Raw genomic sequence first — 21,984 nt, forward strand, 5'->3', positions numbered from 1 at the left:
CATGTGTGGTTGTGTTTTTCAGCATACCCTGATGTGCAAAAAATTTTTTTTTTCCTTTTTAGTTATGAAAAGGTGCACAAAAATATTTTTTTCTGTTATTAAGATTTTGGACTTAACTGGGTTAAACTAAATCTACTAAGAGACTGTAAAGCAGTAATGTTCAATAGAAAAATACAGAGGACCTGTTGAGGCAAAAGAATATTTTGATTGGGCTGCAAAAGCTTTTTAGAAATATATACATGTAAAGTTTAAAGGTAGCTCCTTACACAAGAAAATTATAGTAAAAACTACACTTTTATTGCTATAGTTTGATAATTAGAGTATTTTCCCTATATTTACAATCTCTATAGTTTATCACTTTATAATTTTCTCCTCTTTCTTTTGGGTCACGGAAGATTAAGTGTAGACCTCATGTGGCCCCTGGGCTGCTTCTTGAATGCCACTGCCATAAATAGGCAACCTTTAGGCTGTGGGAAAGAAAGGGATCCAGTTCCTCATGGGAAGGACTATAGAAATAAAAATAATTTCTGATAATTTATTGATAAGAAAAAGCCACAATCTGAGATTTAAAAAGGCAAAAGTGCTAGTAAGGAAAAGTAAAAGGATGTATGTAAGCTTACATGAAACCTTTGGCTATAGAAGTTTTGAAAGAAAACTATGTATGTTATAAAACCAAAATCCAGGACTGTTGAGGACTAGTATGTTACTAAACCTCAGAAAAGCAGTTAGTAAAAGGAATCAGTTCCCAATGAATGATCACAGGTAAAGATAATTCTGTTTCCTCTTAACTTCCATCTTCCTAACTGCCCTTACTTATAAAACTGGAGAAGAAATATAAGGCAGAGCTAACCCTTTGGTTCTGGTGGCACAGATATCCACTAAGGTGCCATTCAAGAGAAGAGGAAACCAAATTAAAGATCTCTCCTTGTCAGAATCTCTGTTGGCACGTACCTGTTTGGATAGTTACATCTCCCCAGAAATGAAAACTTTGTAGATAAGCTTGTAGGGAAAGAAAAAGGGATGATTGAACATAGTCAGGGAGAGAGTCTTACCACAAACATAGGAGGCAAGGATTGCAAGCATTTGTGTATCAGTATCTGACAGCCAGAATTTGTTTGAAAATAAGAATCATGCCCAACTCAGGATGCTCTGGGAGATGAAAGAACATGGTTCCCACATCCAAGTGTAGGAGAGACAGAACTTCTGTATTCATTTCAAGGCCCCCACTACCTGATAAAAAAAAATGGGAAACCTACCCTGATTTAAAGCATCCATCCAAGCCACTGGATGAAGTTGTTGGAGTTCCCCAAGGTAGTTCTTTAATATGTTCTTTAACATCAGAAATTCCAGTTCTAAGAAATTCTTGACCATATAAGGACCTTGCGGGGACCAAGGGTTTCAGGACTCTAAGCTCCTGTGTGGCACATCTGATGCTGGAAACCTCCAAAATGTAGGGCTTTAAAAAATGAAACGTCTTGTTGAAGCCAGGATTGAGCTCTAAATTGATTTGATACTAGAATATGCCATCAGGTATCTTAAAGACTAGACAAGGGATGATGAAGCTGTTAAAAGGTGGCCACCTATACATGAACTACATTAATGAAAGCCAAATACCTCCTCCCACTGGAAAGTCTCAGGAATGCCTGTAGGCATGTTTCATACTAGGCTCAATGCCCACTGTCATACTTTAAGAAAGGGTTCATAAGGGGCAGTGTGTCGGAAGACTAACCAGTTGAAATGACTAGCATTTTCTTCTGAAATATATTTTTATGCTCAGTCTAAATAGGGGAACCTCCTCCCCTTGTGTAACCACTCTGGGGAGTGATTACAACAATACTCCCTCTGGGGAGGGTCTAGACAGATATAGCAATTCAAACATATCTGTGAAGGGATAAAGGGAATGAATTACTTAAAGACAGAATCTATGGCTTCAAGGTTTGAGGAACTCTAAGGGAGAACAGTATGTGAATCTTTAGGAACAGCATAGAATACATAGGTACTTCAGAAATTCCTAGAAGAATACTTATGTAAGTTGTGAGATGTCTGAGGGGCTGTTTCATTGAAACAAATTATCTTCATGGGAGAAGGTTGTTCTCGGAATTCATCCACAACCAAGCCCCAGTGAATATTTTTCAAGAACATACAGGCAGCATGTGGTCTCAAAAAAAGGGAGCCAAGACTGTTATATATATTCGTAGTTATTTGCTGCCCTAAGAGTCCCTTGTATCCTTATGAGCCCCCCTGCCCACCTAACAACAACAATCGGGAAGCTATTTACATCCACCAGTCAGGACCTCGAGTCATAAAGTGTTGTGATGTGTGTATATTAATGTCTAGAGAGTGAAGGGCAATTAAATTATAAATGCTTGGTGTTTTCTTTATGGTAATTGCATTGTAGGTGTGAAAGGTCCTGTGACATGTTGAAATGGCATTTGTAGTGTTGAGTGATGTCCAAAGTGTAAGAAGGAGAATGTCACTTGTGTTTGTCTGGGGAGTGTGTTTTCTGGTGGGTGTATGTATGGTGGGTTGGAATTTAAGACTCAGTTGGGAGTTTTTTTTTTTTCCAAAGGCCCCAGTTATGTACAAAAGTCTACATCAAGGCCAAACCTTTATTGAAATATAGAGAATAATGAAAGGGGAAAAGAAAAGATGAGGAAAAAATATTCTTGAATTTTGAAGGAAGTGAAAAACTTGTCTTTTAAAATGTGCCATATCATAATTATTGGGAAAGACATGAGAAGGCAGAGTTTCAAAACTTCAACATGTAGGGAAAGAGGCAGTTGCCAAATGGCCTACCCTTGAATTGCCGATTGCCATACAGTAATCATGTGACGCAACATCTTGTCGAGTATTTTGTGGTCTACCTAGTGGTGGGGGCACACAAGCAGCTATCATAGAAAAGGGAAAGTGAATCAACATTGTGGCACAGTTTATAAGTTGGACTGCTCTCGACTCGATCCTGTCAAGTAAGGATGCAGTACTCCATTTGTATAAACAGAGTAACTTCAGAAGAAATAAAGTTATGGCATCTAAACAGGACACCCAATTTTCTAGACACAGACTTAGCTCTTCCGATAATGTGGGGTTTCCAAGAAAGAGTGGATGTTACAGCAATACTAAGTATATTCATTTAGTCAAGAATTGGAATTACAGAACTGTCAAAGGAGAGGCAAGAGTTGTGAGGAGTTTTTGATAGATGGGTAGAAACTGGGTCTTGGAGGCATTAGACTTAACTAGATTTCATCTACCCCAATGAAATATCCCATCCAAGTGAGAGAAGCAGAATTGAAGGATGTAGATGAGTGTAGTGTTGAGTCATCCATGTATGAATGCATTTGATTACTTGTGGAGGAGAGGAAATCTTGAAAGGAAGCTAGATAAGGAGCCAAGTGAGGGAGGGTAGACAAAAGAGGGGAGCTTAGAGATGAGACCCTGATGCCACACCCTGTCAAAAGCTTTACATGTGTCAAGGGCAACTACACACGACTCCCCAAAATCTTTTAGGGATGATGAGCAAATACTAGTAAGATAGGAAAGAATATCACCAGTGGATATTGCCTTATGGAAGCCACATGGTGATCAGAGAGAAAACTGATTCATGAGGTGTCTAGGGCTATGGTAATTGAGAAGGGATTCAAGGACTTTGGAAATGATAGATGTGAAAGCAATAGGACAGTAGTTAGAGGGGTCTGAATGGTCACTCTTTTTAAGGCTGGGATGTATCAATGCATGCTTCCAAGGAAAAGGAAAAGTTTTGATTATTAGACAGAAATGGAACAGATGAGCAAGCACAGGTGCAAGTTCAGAGGCACACTCTTTCAGTAAATAGAATGGATGCCATCAAGACCTTAAGCTTTGCTTGTGTTTAGAGGGAGAAGTGCTTTTGGACAATCTGAAAAGATATTATGGGGAGGGGCATAGAATTAGTAAAAGGAGCATCATGGGGTAAAGGAATATTAGAGTCATCCACAGTGGAGTTAGAGGAGAAGCGGGAACCAAAGAGAGTTCCTTTGTCTATGGCAGAGACAGCTATGGTACCGTCAGAACAGAAAAGTGAAGGAAAGGTAGAGTGACAGAAGTTGTTAGATTAGCTCTTTGCTAAAGACCAAAAAGACCCATCAGTGGATCAAGGGAACACTTTGCCTCACAGATAATGTGTTTGTAGTGATTATGAGTAGTGATAAAAGCTGAATGGGAGCCAGAGGAAGTAGAGTTTTTTCATGCCTGATATGACTGAATGGCTTAAGAACAAGAATGGTTGAACCATGGATTGGAAGAAGAGATTGTCATGGAGGGAGAGGGGATAAATGCTTCCATTCCCACAAGAATTACTCTGCTATACATTTGATGGGACAGAAGCATCACCACATAAGACAGTAATTTACCCAAGGAAAGTCAGAAAAGAAGTTACATAAGTTATTCCAGTCAGTTTTGATGGGGTGCCAATATTTATGCTTAGAAGGTGCTGCTGGAAGGGGAGCTGCAGTTAGAATAGATACAATTATAAGGATTTGATCAGATGAACCAACTGGGTGAGATTGTTCACATACAGCAGAATATACTAGAGGTGAAAAACAAATCCAGAGTATTGGAGAGTAGTCACAGTGGTCAGGAAAATGGGTAGGATGGGAGGTGGTTTGCTATAAATCAATGAGAATGAAGGATGTGACAGCTTCAATCCCTCCACCATCCATATAGGAGGAATTCAACCATTCCCTATGGTGAACATTGAAATCCCCATGGTAAAGGATCATGGCTTATGGATGAGAGGATGCCACAGTCCCATTGCAGGAGTTTTGATAGTCAAAGAAAGATATAAAATTTGTAGAATTAGGAGAGCACTAGGCAAAATAGAAGAAAAGTGTGGTAGTTGGGAGACAGACCTTGAGCCACATAACATCAAAGTTTAGGGACTCAAGGTCCTTCTGGCATACAACAGGTTTGTTGATGTTGGAATAAGCACAAACACCACATTTGACCTGGAATACTGAGTGGAGATTATCATTGGATATGAAAAAGGGACTAGTGAGGACATCATTAGACAACTGTGTCTTAGATTTGTCATACTCTGTCATGACAATACTTAAAGATATTTGAGTGGACTGGAATTGGGAAGAGTACTTATGTGAAACAAAAGCAAGGTTTGAGTAGGTGTATGATGCTTGTAAGAAGATGGTAGGACTATCCTGGTGGTCCCATTTTTGATGAGACAAATTAAGACTAACAATCTTGATATGGCGAGCGTAAGATGTTTCCGGGCACCTCTTTAATGCTCCTCAGTCAGGACAGTAGAACCACCTTAGGCAGCTGTTGTCAACAGCCTACTACCTATTGGGTTGCTCCAAGGGTAGGGGATGGGATATTCCCTGAGGTTGCTTGTGTATTCATTTAGTGCAATTCAGTTATTTCAGTACTGAGTTGGAAGGTCAGTTATTTATTACTTGTCAGGTTATTTCAGTGTGGTATATATTGTTAGGGGTGGGGAAATCTATGGGAAGAGATAACTGATATGTGAGGCAGGGGATAAGCTTTTTATTGAACACGGGGGTTGATGGTTAGTTATTTAATGGTTTGAGTTGGTCTAGTGCTATTGCATTAAAAGGGATTGAATTGGAGTAATGTACACAGGAGTTGATGTGCTGTTAATGGGTTGAACCATGAAAACCATGGAAAGGTCTTTGGGGCTTGGTTATGGTTAGGAAGAAAGTGGTGTTGGGTCATTACACAACAACTTGAGGGTGGTTGTGAGCGAATGAGGCCTTTTCTTCATTTATTTCTAACCAAATGATTCTCAACATTTTATCAGTAATTTTTCAGCTCATCAGTTTCATTCTTAATAGCATGGTCAGTGCAGTTTTCTATTTTTGACAGTACTTGGCTGTGGCTTATCACAGCATGAATATTACTTAGAGACTGTTTGTGAGCTGAAATTCTCTCATTGGCATGTGTCCATTCATTAAAGCCAGCATGTGCAAATGCATTACTGGCTGTTTACATTCAAAGTACAGCCAGTGTTGAATAACTCAACCACATACACTTTATCTTTTTAATATTAGTATATAACAAATAAACATAATTACAGTACAGCCATGCCAAATCCATGACTAATGTGACATATCCATTATTACATAGATGTTCAGACATCTTGTGTACTGATGCACCTCCAGTATTTCTACAGACGGTAAGTTAAGCCACATCCATTATCTGCCATGAATTTAAATGTTCTACTTCAATGTTTATCCTTGGGGATAGGGGAGAAAAATTACTTCCCACGCATTCCTCACGTGTCGTAGAAGGGGACTAAAGGGGATGGGAGCAGGGGGCCAGAAGCCCTCCCCTCCTTGTATTTTAACTTTCTAAAAGGGGAAACAGAAGAGGGAGTCACACGGGGAGTGCTCACCCTCCTCGAAGGCTCAGATTGGGGTGTTTAAAAGTGTGTGGATGTAACCAAGATGGGAAAAAAGGAGAGATAGGTAGTATGTTTGAGGAAAGGAACCTAGATGTTTTGGCTCTGAGTGAAACGAAGCTCAAGGGTAAAGGGGAAAAGTGGTTTGGGAATGTCTTGGGAGTAAAGTCAGGGGTTAGTGAGAGGAAAAGAGCTGGGGAAGGAGTAGCACTACTCCTGAAGCAGTAGTTGTGGGAGTATGTGATAGAGTGTAAGAAAGTAAACTCTAGATTGGTATGGGTAAAACTGAAAGCTGATGGAGAGAGATGGGTGATTATTGGTGCATATGCACCTGGGCATGAGAAGAAAGATCATGAGAGGCAAGTGCTTTGGGAGCAGCTGAATGGGTGTGTTAGTGGTTTTGATGCACAAGACCGGGTTATGGTGATGGGTGATTTGAATGCAAAGGTAAGTAATGTGGCAGTTGAGGGAATAATTGGTATACATCTGGTGTTCAGTGTTGTAAATGGAAATGGTGAAGAGCTTGTAGATTTATGTGCTGAAAAAGGACTGGTGATTGGGAATACCTGGTTTAAAAAGCGAGATATACATAAGTATACGTATGTAAGTCGGAGAGATGGCCAGAGAGCATTATTGGATTATGTGTTAATTGATAAGCATGCGAAAGAGAGACTTTTGGATGTTAATGTGCTGAGAGGTGCAACTGGAGGGATGTCTGATCATTATCTTGTGGAGGTGAAGGTGAAGATTTGTAGGGGTTTTCAGAAAAGAAGAAAGAATGTTGGGGTGAAGAGAGTGGTGAGAGTAAGTGAGCTTGGGAAGGAGACTTGTGTGAGGAAGTACCAGGAGAGACTGAGTACAGAATGGAAAAAGGCAAGAACAAAGGAGGTAAGGGGAGTGGGGGAGGAATGGGATGTATTTAGGGAAGCAGTGATGGCTTGCGCAAAAGATGCTTGTGGTATGAGAAGCGTGGAAGGTGGGTTGATTAGAAAGGGTAGTGAGTGGTGGGATGAAGAAGTAAGATCATTAGTGAAAGAGAAGAGAGAGGCATTTGAACGATTTTTTCAGGGAAGAAATGCAAATGAGTGGGAGATGTATAAAAGAAAGAGGCAGGAGGTCAAGAGAAAGGTGCAAGAGGTGAAAAAAAGGGCAAATGAGAGAAGGGGTGAGAGAGTATCATTAAATTTTTGGGTGAATAAAAAGATGTTCTGGAAGGAGGTAAATAAAGTGCGTAAGACAAGGGAGCAAATGGGAACTTCAGTGAAGGGGGCTAATGGGGAGGTGATAACAAGTAGTGGTGATGTGAGAAGGAGATGGAGTGAGTATTTTGAAGGTTTGTTGAATGTGTTTGATGATAGAGTGGCAGATATAGGGTGTTTTGGTCGAGGTGGTGTGCAAAGTGAGAGGGTTAGGGAAAATGATTTGGTAAACAGAGAAGAGGTAGTGAAAGCTTTGCGGAAGATGAAAGCCGGCAAGGCAACAGGTTTGGGTGGTATTGCAGTGGAATTTATTAAAAAAGGGGGTGACTGTATTATTGACTGGTTGGTAAGGTTATTTAATGTATGTATGACTCATGGCGAGGTGCCTGAGGATTGGCGAAATGCTTACATAGTGCCATTGTACAAAGGCAAAGGGGATAAGAGTGAGTGCTCAAATTACAGAGGTATAAGTTTGTTGAGTATTCCTGGTAAATTATATGGGAGGGTATTGATTGAGAGGGTGAAGGCATGTACAGAGCATCAGATTGGGGAAGAGCAGTGTGGTTTCAGAAGTGGTAGAGGATGTGTGGATCAGGTGTTTGCTTTGAAGAATGTTTGTGAGAAATACTTAGAAAAGCAAATGGATTTGTATGTAGCATTTATGGATCTGGAGAAGGCATATGATAGAGTTGATAGAGATGCTCTGTGGAAGGTATTGAGAATATATAGAGTGGGAGGCAAGTTGTTAGAAGCAGTGAAAAGTTTTTATCGAGGATGTAAGGAAGAGAGGAAAGTGATTGGTTCTCAGTGAATGTAGGTTTGCGGCAGGGGTGTGTGATGTCTCCATGGTTGTTTAATTTATTTATGGATGGGGTTGTTAGGGAGGTGAATGCAAGAGTTTTGGAAAGAGAGGCAAGTATGCAGTCTGTTGTGGATGAGAGAGCTTGGGAAGTGAGTCAGTTGTTGTTCGCTGATGATACAGCGCTGGTGGCTGATTCATGTGAGAAACTGCAGAAGCTGGTGACTGAGTTTGGTAAAATGTGTGATAAAAGAAAGTTAAGAGTAAATGTGAATAAAATCAAGGTTATTAGGTACAGTAGGGTTGAGGGTCAAGTCAATTAGGAGGTAAGTTTGAATGGAGACAAACTGGAGGAAGTAAAGTGTTTTAGATATCTGGGAGTGGATCTGGCAGCGGATGGAACCATGGAAGCGGAAGTGAATCATAGGGTGGGGGAGGGGGCGAAAATTCTGGGAGCCTTGAAGAATGTTTGGAAGTCGAGAACATTATCTCAGAAAGCAAAAATGAGTATGTTTGAAGGAATAGTGGTTCCAGCAATGTTGTATGGCTGTGAGGCGTGGGCTATGGATAGAGTTGTGCGCAGGAGGGTGGATGTGCTGGAAATGAGATGTTTGAGGACAATATGTGGTGTGAGGTGGTTTGATCGAGTAAGTAATGTAAGGGTAAGAGAGATGTGTGGAAATAAAATGAGTGTGGTTGAGAGAGCCGAAGAGGGTGTTTTGAAATGGTTTGGTCACATGGAGAGAATGAGTGAGGAAAGATTGACCAAGAGGATATATGTGTCTGAGGTGGAGGGAACGAGGAGAAGTTGGAGACCAAATTGGAGGTGGAAAGATGGAGTGAAAAAGATTTTGAGTTGTCGGGGCCTGAACATGCAGGAGGGTGAAAGGCGTGCTAGGCATAGAGTGAATTGGAACGATGTGGTATACCGGGGTCGACGTGCTGTCAATGGATTGAATCAGGGTATGTGAAGCATCTGGGGTAAACCATGGAAAGTTCTGTGGGGCCTGTATGTGGAAAGGGAGCTGTGGTTTCGGTGCATTATTACAGGACAGCTAGAGACTGAGTGTGAACAAATGGGGCCTTTGTTGTCTTTTCCTAGCGCTACCTCGCACACATGAGGGGGGAGGGGGATGTTATTCTATGTGTGGCGAGGTGGCAATGGGAATAAATAAAGGCAGACAGTATGAATTATGTACATGTGTATATGTGTATATGTCTGTGTACATTGAGATGTATAGGTATGTATATTTGCGTGTGTGGACGTGTATGTTGGTGGGTTGGGCCATTCTTTCGTCTGTTTCCTTGCGCTACCTCGCTAACGTAGGAGACAGCAACAAAGCAAAATAAAAAAAATAATAATACTTCAATGTTCTTCCTGTTTGGTTCACCTGGTGTAAAAGCAGCTTCAGGGGAGGCCTGTTGACAAATCTAGGTGTGTCATTTTCTGGTTGAAGCCGATCAGCAAGTCCATTTTACATAATGATTGTTTTATGGGGAAGCCTATCGTTAAATCCAGGTGTGTAACTCAGAAGGAAGCCATTCAACAAGTCCAGATGTACGGGGTTATGTTGTGCAGTTGCCAGAAAATCACTAATTTTAAGAGGTTTGCCATTTATTTTCTCCAGATTCCACTTCTGCTTCTCTATTCCCCTTAAGACCTTCATCATGATGATGGGTGCAACTCGTTTGTTTCTCACACAGCTTGGTTCTGATACAAAACCCAATGATTCTCTAATCAGCAAGTTATGAATATACTGTATATTGGTTAAACAGCTTTTACCCCTCAATCAGGTTCCCTTTTGAACCTTGTGATTACTGGTTTTTCAGCTTGTAAGAAAAATGCATTTAACCTTAAACTTTCAAAAAATACATAAAACATTAAAAGAAATCATGTCAAGAATATGTTTCATCCACTTTTATCACTTGATAATGTGTAGATATTTAACAGATGTTTCAGCACAGTGTGCTGAAAACCTTAAACTTTCAAAAAATACATAAGACATTAAAAGAAATCATTTCAAGAGTATGTTTCATCCACTTTTATCACTTGATAATGTGTAGAAATTTAACAGATGTTTCAGCACAGTGTGCTGAAAAGTGTTGGAATAAGACCTGAATATCAATTGAGTTGCGTCTGCAAGTGCTTTATCATTAATTTCACTTAAACTAAAAAATTAATTTCTGAGTATTATTATGCTTTATCTTATAAATGTTTTCTTGTTATAATCAGTGTGATTAATTGTTTTTTTTCATAAGATTATAAGAGTTTGTAAAATTACCTGCTACCCCAGTCAGATGTAGTGTCAGTATTGTCAAGATCAGGCAGTTGCTGGCAATACTTCCTCCACTTGTGACAGGAGGACCTTCTGCCTCATCTTGGTCAATTTTCCATGCTCAGAGTTAGTGTCCTTAAAAGCAGTTTCCACAAGATCTACCAAAAGATACTTAATTTCTTTCCTCAAATACTCTTGAAAATGTACTGTCACTGATAGTTTGAAACTGGAGCTTTTATGTGATAACTATTGACTTACTTTAGTTTGAACAAAACAATAGCTTTCATCTTTTCTTTTCATATGGGCATTTGTACTAGGTGGCATTTAATTGGCTTTGCTATAGCAATTATGCATAAGTTATATCTTTTTTTCTTTCAAATTATTCGCCATTTCCCGCATTAGCGAGGTAGCGTTTAGAACAGAGGACTGGGCCTTTGAGGGAATATCCTCACCTGGCTCCCCTCTCTGTTCCTTCTTTTGGAAAAATTAAAAAAAAAGATGAGAGGGGAGGATTTCCAGCCCCCTGCTCCCTCCCCTTTTAGTCGCCTTCTACGACATGCAGGGAATACGTGGGAGGTATTCTTTCTCCCCTATCCCCAGGGATAGGGGAGAAAGTTATACGTGGCTTTCCAAATTTATGCATGCCTTATTTTTTGTAATGAGGGTGTTTTATTTTCCTCTTTGATTCTTACTTAAGATTCAGCTTTTTGGTATTTCTCTTGGCTAATCTTTCAATTTGACAAGATTCAAAGCTTGTTATGTGGCTAGTTTTTTCATCCTTGATCACTGTTCTTGCATTAGCGAGGTAGTGCCAGGAATCAAATGAAAAAGACACATCCACTCACACACACACACACACACACACACACACACACACACACACACACACACAAGCACATATATTTTTATTTATTTATCATACTTTGTCGCTGTCTCCTGCATTAGCGAGGTAGCGCAAGGAAACAGATGAAAGAATGACCCAACCCACCCACATACGCCTGTATATACATACACATCCACAAACGCACATGTACATACCTATACATCTCAACGTATACATATATATATACACACACAGACATACATATATACACGTGCACATAATTCATACTGCCTGCCCTTATTCATTCCTGTCGCCACCCTGCCATACATGAAATGACAACCTCCTCCCCCCACATGTGCACGAGGTAGCGCCAGGAAAAGACAACAAAGGCCACATTTGTTCTCACTGTCTCTAGCTGTTATGTATAATGCACCAAAACCACAGCTCCCTTTCCACATCCAGGCCCCACAGAACTTTCCATGGTTTACCCCAGACGCTTCACATGCCCCGGTTCAATCATTGACAGCACGTCGACCCTGGTATACCACATCGTTCCAGTTCACTATTCCTTGCAAGCCTTTCACCCTCCTGCATGTTCAGGCCCTGATCACTCAAAATCTTTTTCTCTCCATCTTCCCACCTCCAATTTGGTCTCCCACTTCTCCTCGTTCCCTCCACCTCTGACACGTATATCCTCTTTGTCAATTTTTCCTCACTCATTCTCTCCATGTGACCAAACCATTTCAAAACACCCTCTTCTGCTCTCTCAACCACTTTCTTTTTATTACCACACATCTCTCTTAGCCTTTCATTACTTACTTGATCAAATCACCTCACACCACATATTGTCCTCAAACATCTCATTTCCAATACATCCACCCTCCTCCACACAACCCTATTTATAGCCCATGCCTCGCAACCATATAACATTGTTGGAACCACTATTTCTTCAAACATACCCACTTTTGCTTTCCGAGATAATGTTCTCACCTTCCACACATTTTTCAACTCTCCCAGAGCTTTCGCCCCCTCCCCCACCCTATGATTCACTTCCGCTTCCATGGTTCCATCCGCTGCCAAATCCACTCCCCGGTATCTAAAACACTTCACTTCCTCCAGTTTTTCTCCATTCAAACCTACCTCCCAATTGACTTGTCCCTCAACCCTACTGTACTTAAATAAACCTTACTCTTATTCACATTTACTCTCAGCTTTCTTCTTTCACACACTTTACCAAACTCAGTCACCAGCTTCTGCAGTTTCTCACATGAATCAGCCACCAGCACTGTATCATCAGCGAACAACAACAGACTCACTTCGAAGCTCTCATCCACAACAGACTGCATACTTGCCCCTCTTTCCAAAACTCTTGCATTTACCTTCCTAACAACCCCATCCATAAACAAATTAAACAACCATGGAGACATCACACACCCCTCTCTTCCTACACGTACACATGCCTTACATCCTCGATAAAAACTTTTCACTGCTTCTAACAACTTGCCTCTCACACCATATATTCTTAATACCTTCCAAAGAGCATGTCTATCAACTCCAGATCCATATATGCTACATACAAATCCATTTGCTTTTCTAAGTATTTCTCACATACATTCTTCAAAGCAAACACCTGATCCACACATCCTCTACCACTTCTGAAACCACACTGATCTTCCCCAATCTGATGCTCTGTGCATGCCTTCATCCTCTCAATCAATACCCTCCCATATAATTTCCCAGGAATACTCAACAAACTTATACCTCTGTAATTTGAGCGCTCACTCTTATCCCCTTTGCCTTTGTACAATGGCGCTATGAAAGCATTCTGCCAATCCTCAGGCACCTCACCATGAGTCATACATACATTAAATAACCTTACCAACCAGTCAACAATTCAGTCACCCCCTTTTTTAATAAATTCCACTGCAATACCATCCAAACCTGCTGCCTTTCCAGCTTTCGTCTTCCACAAAGCTTTTACTACCTCTTCTCTGTTTACCGAATCATCCTCCCTAACCTTCTCACTTTGCACACCACCTCAACCAAAACACCCTATATCTGCCACTCTTGTCATCAAACACATTCAACAAACCTTCAAAATACTCACTCCATCTCCTACTCACATCACCACTACTTGTTATCACCTCCCCGTTAGCCCCCTTCACTGAAGTTCCCATTTGTTCCCTTGTCTTACGCACTTTATTTACCTCCTTCCAAAACATCTTTTTATTCTTCCTAAAATTTAATGATACTCTCTCACCCCAACTATCATAAGTATACGTATGTAAGTAGGAGAGATGGCCAGAGAGCATTATTGGATTACATGTTAATTGATAGGCGCGTGAAAGAGACTTTTAGATGTTGATGTGCTGAGAGGTGCAACTGGAGGGATGTCTGATCATTATCTTGTGGAGGCAAAGGTGAAGATTTACAGAGGTTTTCAGAAAAGAAGAGAGAATGTTGGGGTGAAAAGTGTAGTGAGAGTAAGTGAGCTTGGGAAGGAGACATGTGTTAGGAAGTACCAGGAGAGACTGAGTACAGAATAGAAAAAGGTGAGAACAAAGGATGTAAGGGGAGTGGGGTAGGAATGGGATGTATTTAGGGAAGCAGTGATGGCTTGCGCAAAAGATGCTTGTGGCATGAGAATCATGGAGGTTGGCAGATTAGAAAGGGTAGTGAGTGGTGGGATGAAGAAGTAAGATTATTAGTGAAAGAGAAGAGAGAGGCATTTGAATGATTTTTGCAGGGAAATAATGCAAATGAGTGGGATATATGTGTTATTTTGCTTTGTCGCTGTCTCCCGCGTTTGCGAGGTAGTGCAAGGAAACAGACGAAAGAAATGGCCCAACCCACCCCCATACACATTGTATATACATACACGTCCACACACGCAAATATACATACCTATACATCTCAATGTACACATATGTATACACACACAGACGCATACATTTATACACATGCACACAATTCACACTGTCTGCCTTTATTCATTCCCATCGCCACCTCGCCGCACATGGAATACCAACCCCCTCCCCCCTCATGTGTGCAAGGTAGCGCTAGGAAAAGACAACAAAGGCCCCATTCTTTCACACTCAGTCTCTAGCTGTCATGCAATAATGCCCGAAACCACAGCTCCCTTTCAACATCCAGGCCCCACACAACTTTCCATGGTTTACCCCAGACGCTTCATATGCCCTGATTCAATCCACTGACAGCACGTCAACCCTGGTATACCACATCGATCCAATTCACTCTATTCCTTGCCCGCCTTTCACCCTCCTGCATGTTCAGGCCCCTATCACTCAAAATCTTTTTCACTCCATCTTTCCACCTCCAATTTGGTCTCCCACTTCTCCTCGTTCCCTCCACCTCCGACACATATATCCTTTTGGTCAATCTTTCTTCACTCATTCTCTCCATGTGCCCAAACCATTTCAAAACACCCTCTTCTGCTCTCTCAACCACGCTCTTTTTATTTCCACACATCTCTCTTACCCTTACATTACTTACTCGATCAAACCACCTCACACCACACATTGTCCTCAAACATCTCATTTCCAGCACATCCACCCTCCTGCGCACAACTCTATCCATAGTCCAAGCCTCGCAACCATACAACATTGTTGGAACCACTATTCCTTCAAACATACCCATATATATATATATATATATATATATATATATATATATATATATATATATATATATATATATATATATATATATATATATATATATCCCTGGGGATAGGGGATGAAGAATACTTCCCACGTATTCCCTGCGTGTCGTAGAAGGCGACTAAAAGGGGAGGGAGCGGGAGGTTGGAAATCCTCTCCTCTCATGTTTTATTCTTTTTTTTTAAATTTCCAAAAGAAGGAACAGAGAGGGGCCAGGTGAGGATATTCCACAAAGGCCCAGTCCTCTGTTCTTAACGCTACCTCGCTAATGTGGGAAATGGCGGATAGTTTAAAAGAAAAGAAAGAAAGATATATATATATATATATATATATATATATATATATATATATATATATCTTTTTTTTTTTTTTTTTTTTTATACTTTGTCGCTGTCTCCCGCGTTTGCGAGGTAGCGCAAGGAAACAGACGAAAGAAATGGCCCAACCCCCCCCCCATACACATGTACATACACACGTCCACACACACAAATATACATACCTACACAGCTTTCCATGGTTTACCCCAGACGCTTCACATGCCTTGATTCACTCCACTGACAGCACGTCAACCCCTGTATACCACATCGCTCCAATTCACTCTATTCCTTGCCCTCCTTACACCCTCCTGCATGTTCAGGCCCCGATCACACAAAATCTTTTTCACTCCATCTTTCCACCTCCAATTTGGTCTCCCTCTTCTCCTCGTTCCCTCCACCTCCGACACATATATCCTCTTGGTCAATCTTTCCTCACTCATTCTCTCCATGTGCCCAAACCATTTCAAAACACCCTCTTCTGCTCTCTCAACCACGCTCTTTTTATTTCCACACATTTCTCTTACCCTTACGTTACTTACTCGATCAAACCACCTCACACCACACATTGTCCTTAATATATATATATATATATATATATATATATATATATATATATATATATATATATATATTTTTTTTTTTTTTTTTTTTTTTTTCTACTGTCGCTGTCTCCTGCATTAGCGAGGTAGCACAAGGGAACATGAAAAAATGGCAGAACCTACCAACATAAACATGTACATACATAAATGCCCACACATGCACATATACATACCTATACATTTCAGTGTATACATACATACATATACATACACAGACATAAACATATATGAATACATGTACTTATTCATACTTGCTACCTTCATCCCTTCCCATTGCCACCCTGCCACACATGAAAAGCAGCCCCCTCCCGTGTGTACACGCATGAGGTAGCGCTAGGAAAGACAACAAAGGCCACATTCGTTCACACTCAGTCTCCAGCTGTCATGTGTAATGCACCCAAACCACAGCTCCCTTTCCGCATCCAGCCCCCATAAAACTTTCCATGGTTTACCCCAGATACTTCACATACCCTGGTTCAATCCATTGACAACATGTCGACTCCGGTATACCACATCGTTCCAATTCACTCTATTCTTTGCATACCTTTCACCCTCCTCTATGTTCAGGCCCCGATCGCTCAAAATCTTTTTCATTCTATCCTTCCACCTCTAATTTGGTCTCCCACTTCTCATTCCCTCCACCTCTGGCACATTATCATCTTTGTCAATCTTTCCTTACTCATTCTCTCCATGTGACCAAACCATTTCAATACACCCTTTTCTGCTCTCTCAACCACACTTTTTATTACCACACATTTCTCTTACCCTTTCATTGCTTACTCGATCAAACCACCTCACACCACATATTATCCTCAAACATTTCATTTCCAACACATCCACCCTCCTCTGTACTGCCATATCTATAGCCGATGCCTCGCAACCATATAACATTGTTGGAACCACTATTTCTTCAAACATGCCCCTTTTTGCTCTCGAGATAATGTTCTTGCCTCCCACACATTCTTCAGACACAGTCATTCTACAATACGAAGATTTGGTGTATGACAGCAATGTATTACTGAAAATTTGGTAATATATTTGGAACCTTTTTTGCTGATATAGAGAATTCAAATTTTTTTTACCATAGATATGGGTCGGCATCAGGGAACTAAGAAAAATATGTTTGAACTGGATACAGGTCATCAACAGTAAAAGGGTAAAGGAATCTTCATTGCAGTATATGGAATCATTTGTGGATGAACATAACAGAAAATGTTTTACCAAGGGTTACACACTTCATTCCCAGCGAACAGCAAAAATCTACCAGGGTGTATGCCCCAGCCACAGTGAAAGGGTTAAAGATTGGTGCATTATAGGGGCACTTATTCTTAAGAGAAAAGAAAACTGTTTTTAGGAGTGCTTTCATGTCTTCTCATCATGGTTAAATTTTTTAACATATTTAGCCCTTAAGGCCCTTTAAATAATTTCTCTGCTTAGATCTGGTTTTCCTCCTTTATGTTATGGGGTACGTTATCTCTAGATGCATCATCTCTAGATGAGGAGGATCTAAACTGAAGGCCAAATTATCACACAGGACAAGGTTCCTTCTATAGGTTTTTTCCAAGGCCCAACTTACTTCATGTGAGTATGCTTTCTTTAATACTTCCTTGAATCACTCTCTAGCTTTCATGTGGAGCTCTCTCAAGATAGGAAAAAATAATTCAATATTTTAACACTCACTGAATTGGCATACTTATTCCTAAACAAGTTGTGATACTCAGTAAGGTAAGAAATTTCTCATGTCTGCTGAGGTGCTATAGTCACTTTTGTCAGTTTGAATGAACAAATTGCTTATACTGGCTGATGCATATTGTAGACTGTGCATCTAGATATGGATGTCTGGTCTAGGTATCTAGTATTCTGTTTCATTATCACTCCTGTCTCTTTTCTCTTACCCTCTCAATCTAACCAGTCATTATCGCAGAACAGCTTAGTCTATTCTCCCTAATCAGCTTGTGTCACTAATTCCATATAATTAGAATTAACTTTCAGTGCTCCAGGAGCACTATACTGTTGTCCTGTGTGTGCTGGTATTAATAAACACTGACCACCTGACATCAAATTTACCGACCTAGTACTGCATGTGATAATTTAATTGGGATTACCTTATTTGGCATGTTATGGGATCTAGGGAATTCAGAATTGGTTTGATATGTTTAATATGCTTGCCAGAAGCATTGAATCAAAAATGGTTTTTTAACTTGATTTAGGTCATCTGCAGTGAAAGTGTTTCGCAGTCTCTCTTCAGATAAGATTTGTAAAGCAACATTAGAAAAATTCTATTAAATGAGACTTGGGTCTGTTCAACCTCCATTTTGTGGCTCTGACTATGTCTTCTTAAGAAGAGAAAGAGAAGAATTAAGTCAAATTTTAACTAAAAGTAAGTGTATAACTTTAGACTTTTCCTTAGGTCCCACCTCCTTTATGTAGGTTTACTGTCTTTATAGCATTATAGCTTTAACTGTAAGTAAGAAATATTGGTTTTGAAGTTTGTAAAATTATTCGACATCTGGACGCAGAACTTTGTTATTTTCCCTTCCCTTACTTCACCTTTTTTAAAGAAACTTTATATTGGATCTTGACAGTAACATATCCAAGGCACAGACTCCAGTGAGTAGTAAGTATTTGGCTTGGTATCCAGGAGGTGCCACCTGCTCCACTGCAGCACTAATAGCCTAGGCTTAAGTAGGCTTTTGTATAGTTGCCGGGTCTTTATGAGCAAACATTAGTCAGCTTTATAGATACTGTGATCGTCAAGGAGGGGGATGGGTGCTCCCAATTTAGGGGTAAAGTGGTCCTTAAAGTTCCATGTGAGCAAGTGCTCTCTGTGATGCTTGCAGGTCTTTGCCTTTGGCAATATTTTTCATACAAGATCAACGTAGGTGTTTCATGATGGTTACGGTTATCTTTTCTCATTTTGATCCTGGTATCTTTGGTTAGAACCGACCATGGAGTAAAACTGTGAAGGTAAAGATTATTAGCACATACAGGAGTTTAAAAACTGGAGGAAGTGAAGTGTTTTAGATATCTGGGAGTGGATCTGGCAGCGGATGGAACCATGGAAGCGGAAGTGGATCATAGGGTGGGGGAGGGGGCGAAAATTCTGGGAGCCTTGAAGAATGTGTGGAAGTCGAGAACATTATCTCGGAAAGCAAAAATGGGTATGTTTGAAGGAATAGTGGTTCCAACAATGTTGTATGGTTGCGAGGCGTGGACTATGGATAGAGTTGTGTGCAGGAGGATGGATGTGCTGGAAATGAGATGTTTGAGGACAATGTGTGGTGTGAGGTGGTTTGATCAAGTAAGTAACGTAAGGGTGAGAGAGATGTGTGGAAATAAAAAGAGCGTGGTTGAGAGAGCAGAAGAGGGTGTTTTGAAATGGTTTGGGCACATGGAGAGAATGAGTGAGGAAAGATTGACCAAGAGGATATATGTGTCGGAGGTGGAGGGAACGAGGAGAAGAGGGAGACCAAATTGGAGGTGGAAAGATGGAGTGAAAAAGATTTTGTGTGATCGGGGCCTGAACATGCAGGAGGGTGAAAGGAGGGCAAGGAATAGAGTGAATTGGAGCGATGTGGTATACCGGGGTTGACGTGCTGTCAGTGGATTGAATCAGGGCATGTGAAGCGTCTGGGGTAAACCATGGAAAGCTGTGTAGGTATGTATATTTGCGTGTATGGACGTATGTATATACATGTGTATGGGGGTGGGTTGGGCCATTTCTTTCGTCTGTTTCCTTGCGCTACCTCACAAACGCGGGAGACAGCGACAAAGCAAAAAAAAAAAAAAAAGGAGTTTAAAAAGTTGACATCATACTTAACCGTTTTGCTGCTGCAGTTCTAATGTGCAAGGTACACTCTTTGCGTTAGATGTTCTTAGATATCACCTTAAGTTTGCTATTGTAGTTAACTAGAACAAAATTTTCTAAATAAGATGATATGTAATTTGGGTGAAATAGTATTTACATCTGCCAAGCACCCTTTAACTTCAAATTAACTTTGCTGCCAGGTGTATGGGGTACTACAGTGGTGCTCTTAGGAATATGTAGTAAGGTGTGGTATTTATAGAAGTGCTTTTGTCTTAAATGAATATGATTACTAAGGTTCCTTACCTCTGATGTCTGCTATCTTGTAAGAGTATCACGATGCTAAATTTATTTTCAGTATGAGGATACAAATCTTGTACAGACTTCCTTGACATCTCCATAGTGATTGACCAGTGTATGAAAAAACCTTAAGCTGTAGCATATGATAACAGTGTGTTGGATGTCACTACAAGTATTACTGGCTATATATTTCATCATGAGGCAGGGGTGGCCAATTCAGGAATTGATATTTGGTATGTTGTGTTGATCAGTGAATGAAAAATTACTTGTGACCTGCATATACAGTATGTAGCTGTTAAAGGGTTAAGAATATATTGTTGCTTAACGTAACACCCTCAAACCTTCTTTCTTTTTTCCAGATTTCAAGAAGAATTAGTGCAAGAAGAGCAGGGTTACCTTGCCCTTACTGCACATTTAGAGCCCCAACACCTCAAACACTTCATGCCCACAAGTCAGCTACCCATCGTGATATGGATTGCCCTCATTGTGGCAAGCTGCTGTCAACATGGTGGGCTTATGAGAGACATTTATCAAAGTTCCATTCTCATGAAATTCCTGAAGAAGTAAAACAAGAAAAAGCAGCTTTGGAGGTAAAAGGTTTATGATAATTTTTTTTGCATCTATTATACTCTAATGTTTCTAACCTGGAGCATATGTGAGGTTACTGATGTACAATGAAATCCCTAGCACTTATGCTTGTATGTAATCATCTGTTGCTACCTAAGTCAACATTATACAGATGCTAATCAAAGAAAAAATTATATGAAGCAAGTGACACTGCAAGAAGTCTTAAAAAGCTTTCAAAGCTCTGAACACATTTAGGTAAACACTTTCCTACCCTTTCATCAAGCCCCTGGTCTAATGCTCCCAAGGCTGAACTGAGTTTTGATGATCCTCCAGGCACATCCATACCAGCTCCCATGATAAATGAAATGCAAGATCTTACGTCTGCTTTTCTTGAGTTATCATCCTCATGGTAGCAAAATGATACTCATGTATACTCACATTCAACCTTAAGTGGACCAGGTGTCACCCCAACACTTTAACCAAGTAGTCTCAGGCTATATCACTACCTTGTTCTACATATACATTTTGGAATGGAAAACAATCTAATCTACTAAGTACAGTAAGTAATTAATGTGCAGCTTTCATGTTTAAAACTTGCACGAATTTATGTATTGGGAAAAGCTAATTCCACTTGCTATTTTGCAATATTATTCAGTCTGCTATCAGGTATCCTTGTCATGATAAATACCCAAAATCCAGAACATTTCAGAATCCAGCAATTGCTCATCCATAAGGTTGACAGATTTGTGATGAAAGACTCTTTTCTGTTGCAAATGTTCTCTTAGTGTTTACTCAGCTGGGTCAGGGTGGGTGTAGGAGTTGACAGAAAGCGGTGAACAAGAGTAAAATGTCACTTCATTTTTGTAGAGGTACATGAAGTGGCCAATGGGGAATCCACAAGGTGTTTGTGTGTATGCTGAATCAGTCAGTATCAGACAGTTTGGAAACTTTTTCAAAAGTTCCCTAAGAATTCAGATTCCTTTGAGATTTTAAAATATCTGTATTTAGAATTCTTTTCTAGAATTTTTGGTAATAAAAATGGTAAGTAGAGTGCCTCATACAAGACTGAACTTCAGGAACCTTTATCTGTCAATGTCAGGATAAACTTACTGGGACCTAGTTGGGATAACCTTCTCAGGTCCTTCTCCTTGAGATCTGCTGCACTCACTGTTCTGTCAAAGCATGAGTAATTACAATCCAAGGATTTTTCAGA

The 21,984-nt window shown here is 40.3% G+C and overlaps 1 protein-coding gene across 1 annotated transcript in view; it reads left to right on the forward strand.

Moving 5' to 3' along the window:
• The window catches only part of LOC139751341 (uncharacterized), a 144,929-nt gene that overhangs the window by 114,904 nt on the left and 8,041 nt on the right, over nt 1-21,984 (forward strand). The window contains exon 8 of the mRNA XM_071666696.1: nt 20,564-20,794. Coding sequence (XP_071522797.1) covers nt 20,564-20,794 — 231 coding nt within the window. The remainder of the gene's footprint in view (nt 1-20,563; nt 20,795-21,984) is intronic.

This window comes from Panulirus ornatus, chromosome 11 (assembly GCF_036320965.1).
Source record: "Panulirus ornatus isolate Po-2019 chromosome 11, ASM3632096v1, whole genome shotgun sequence".
Taxonomy (NCBI): Eukaryota; Metazoa; Arthropoda; class Malacostraca; order Decapoda; family Palinuridae; genus Panulirus; species Panulirus ornatus.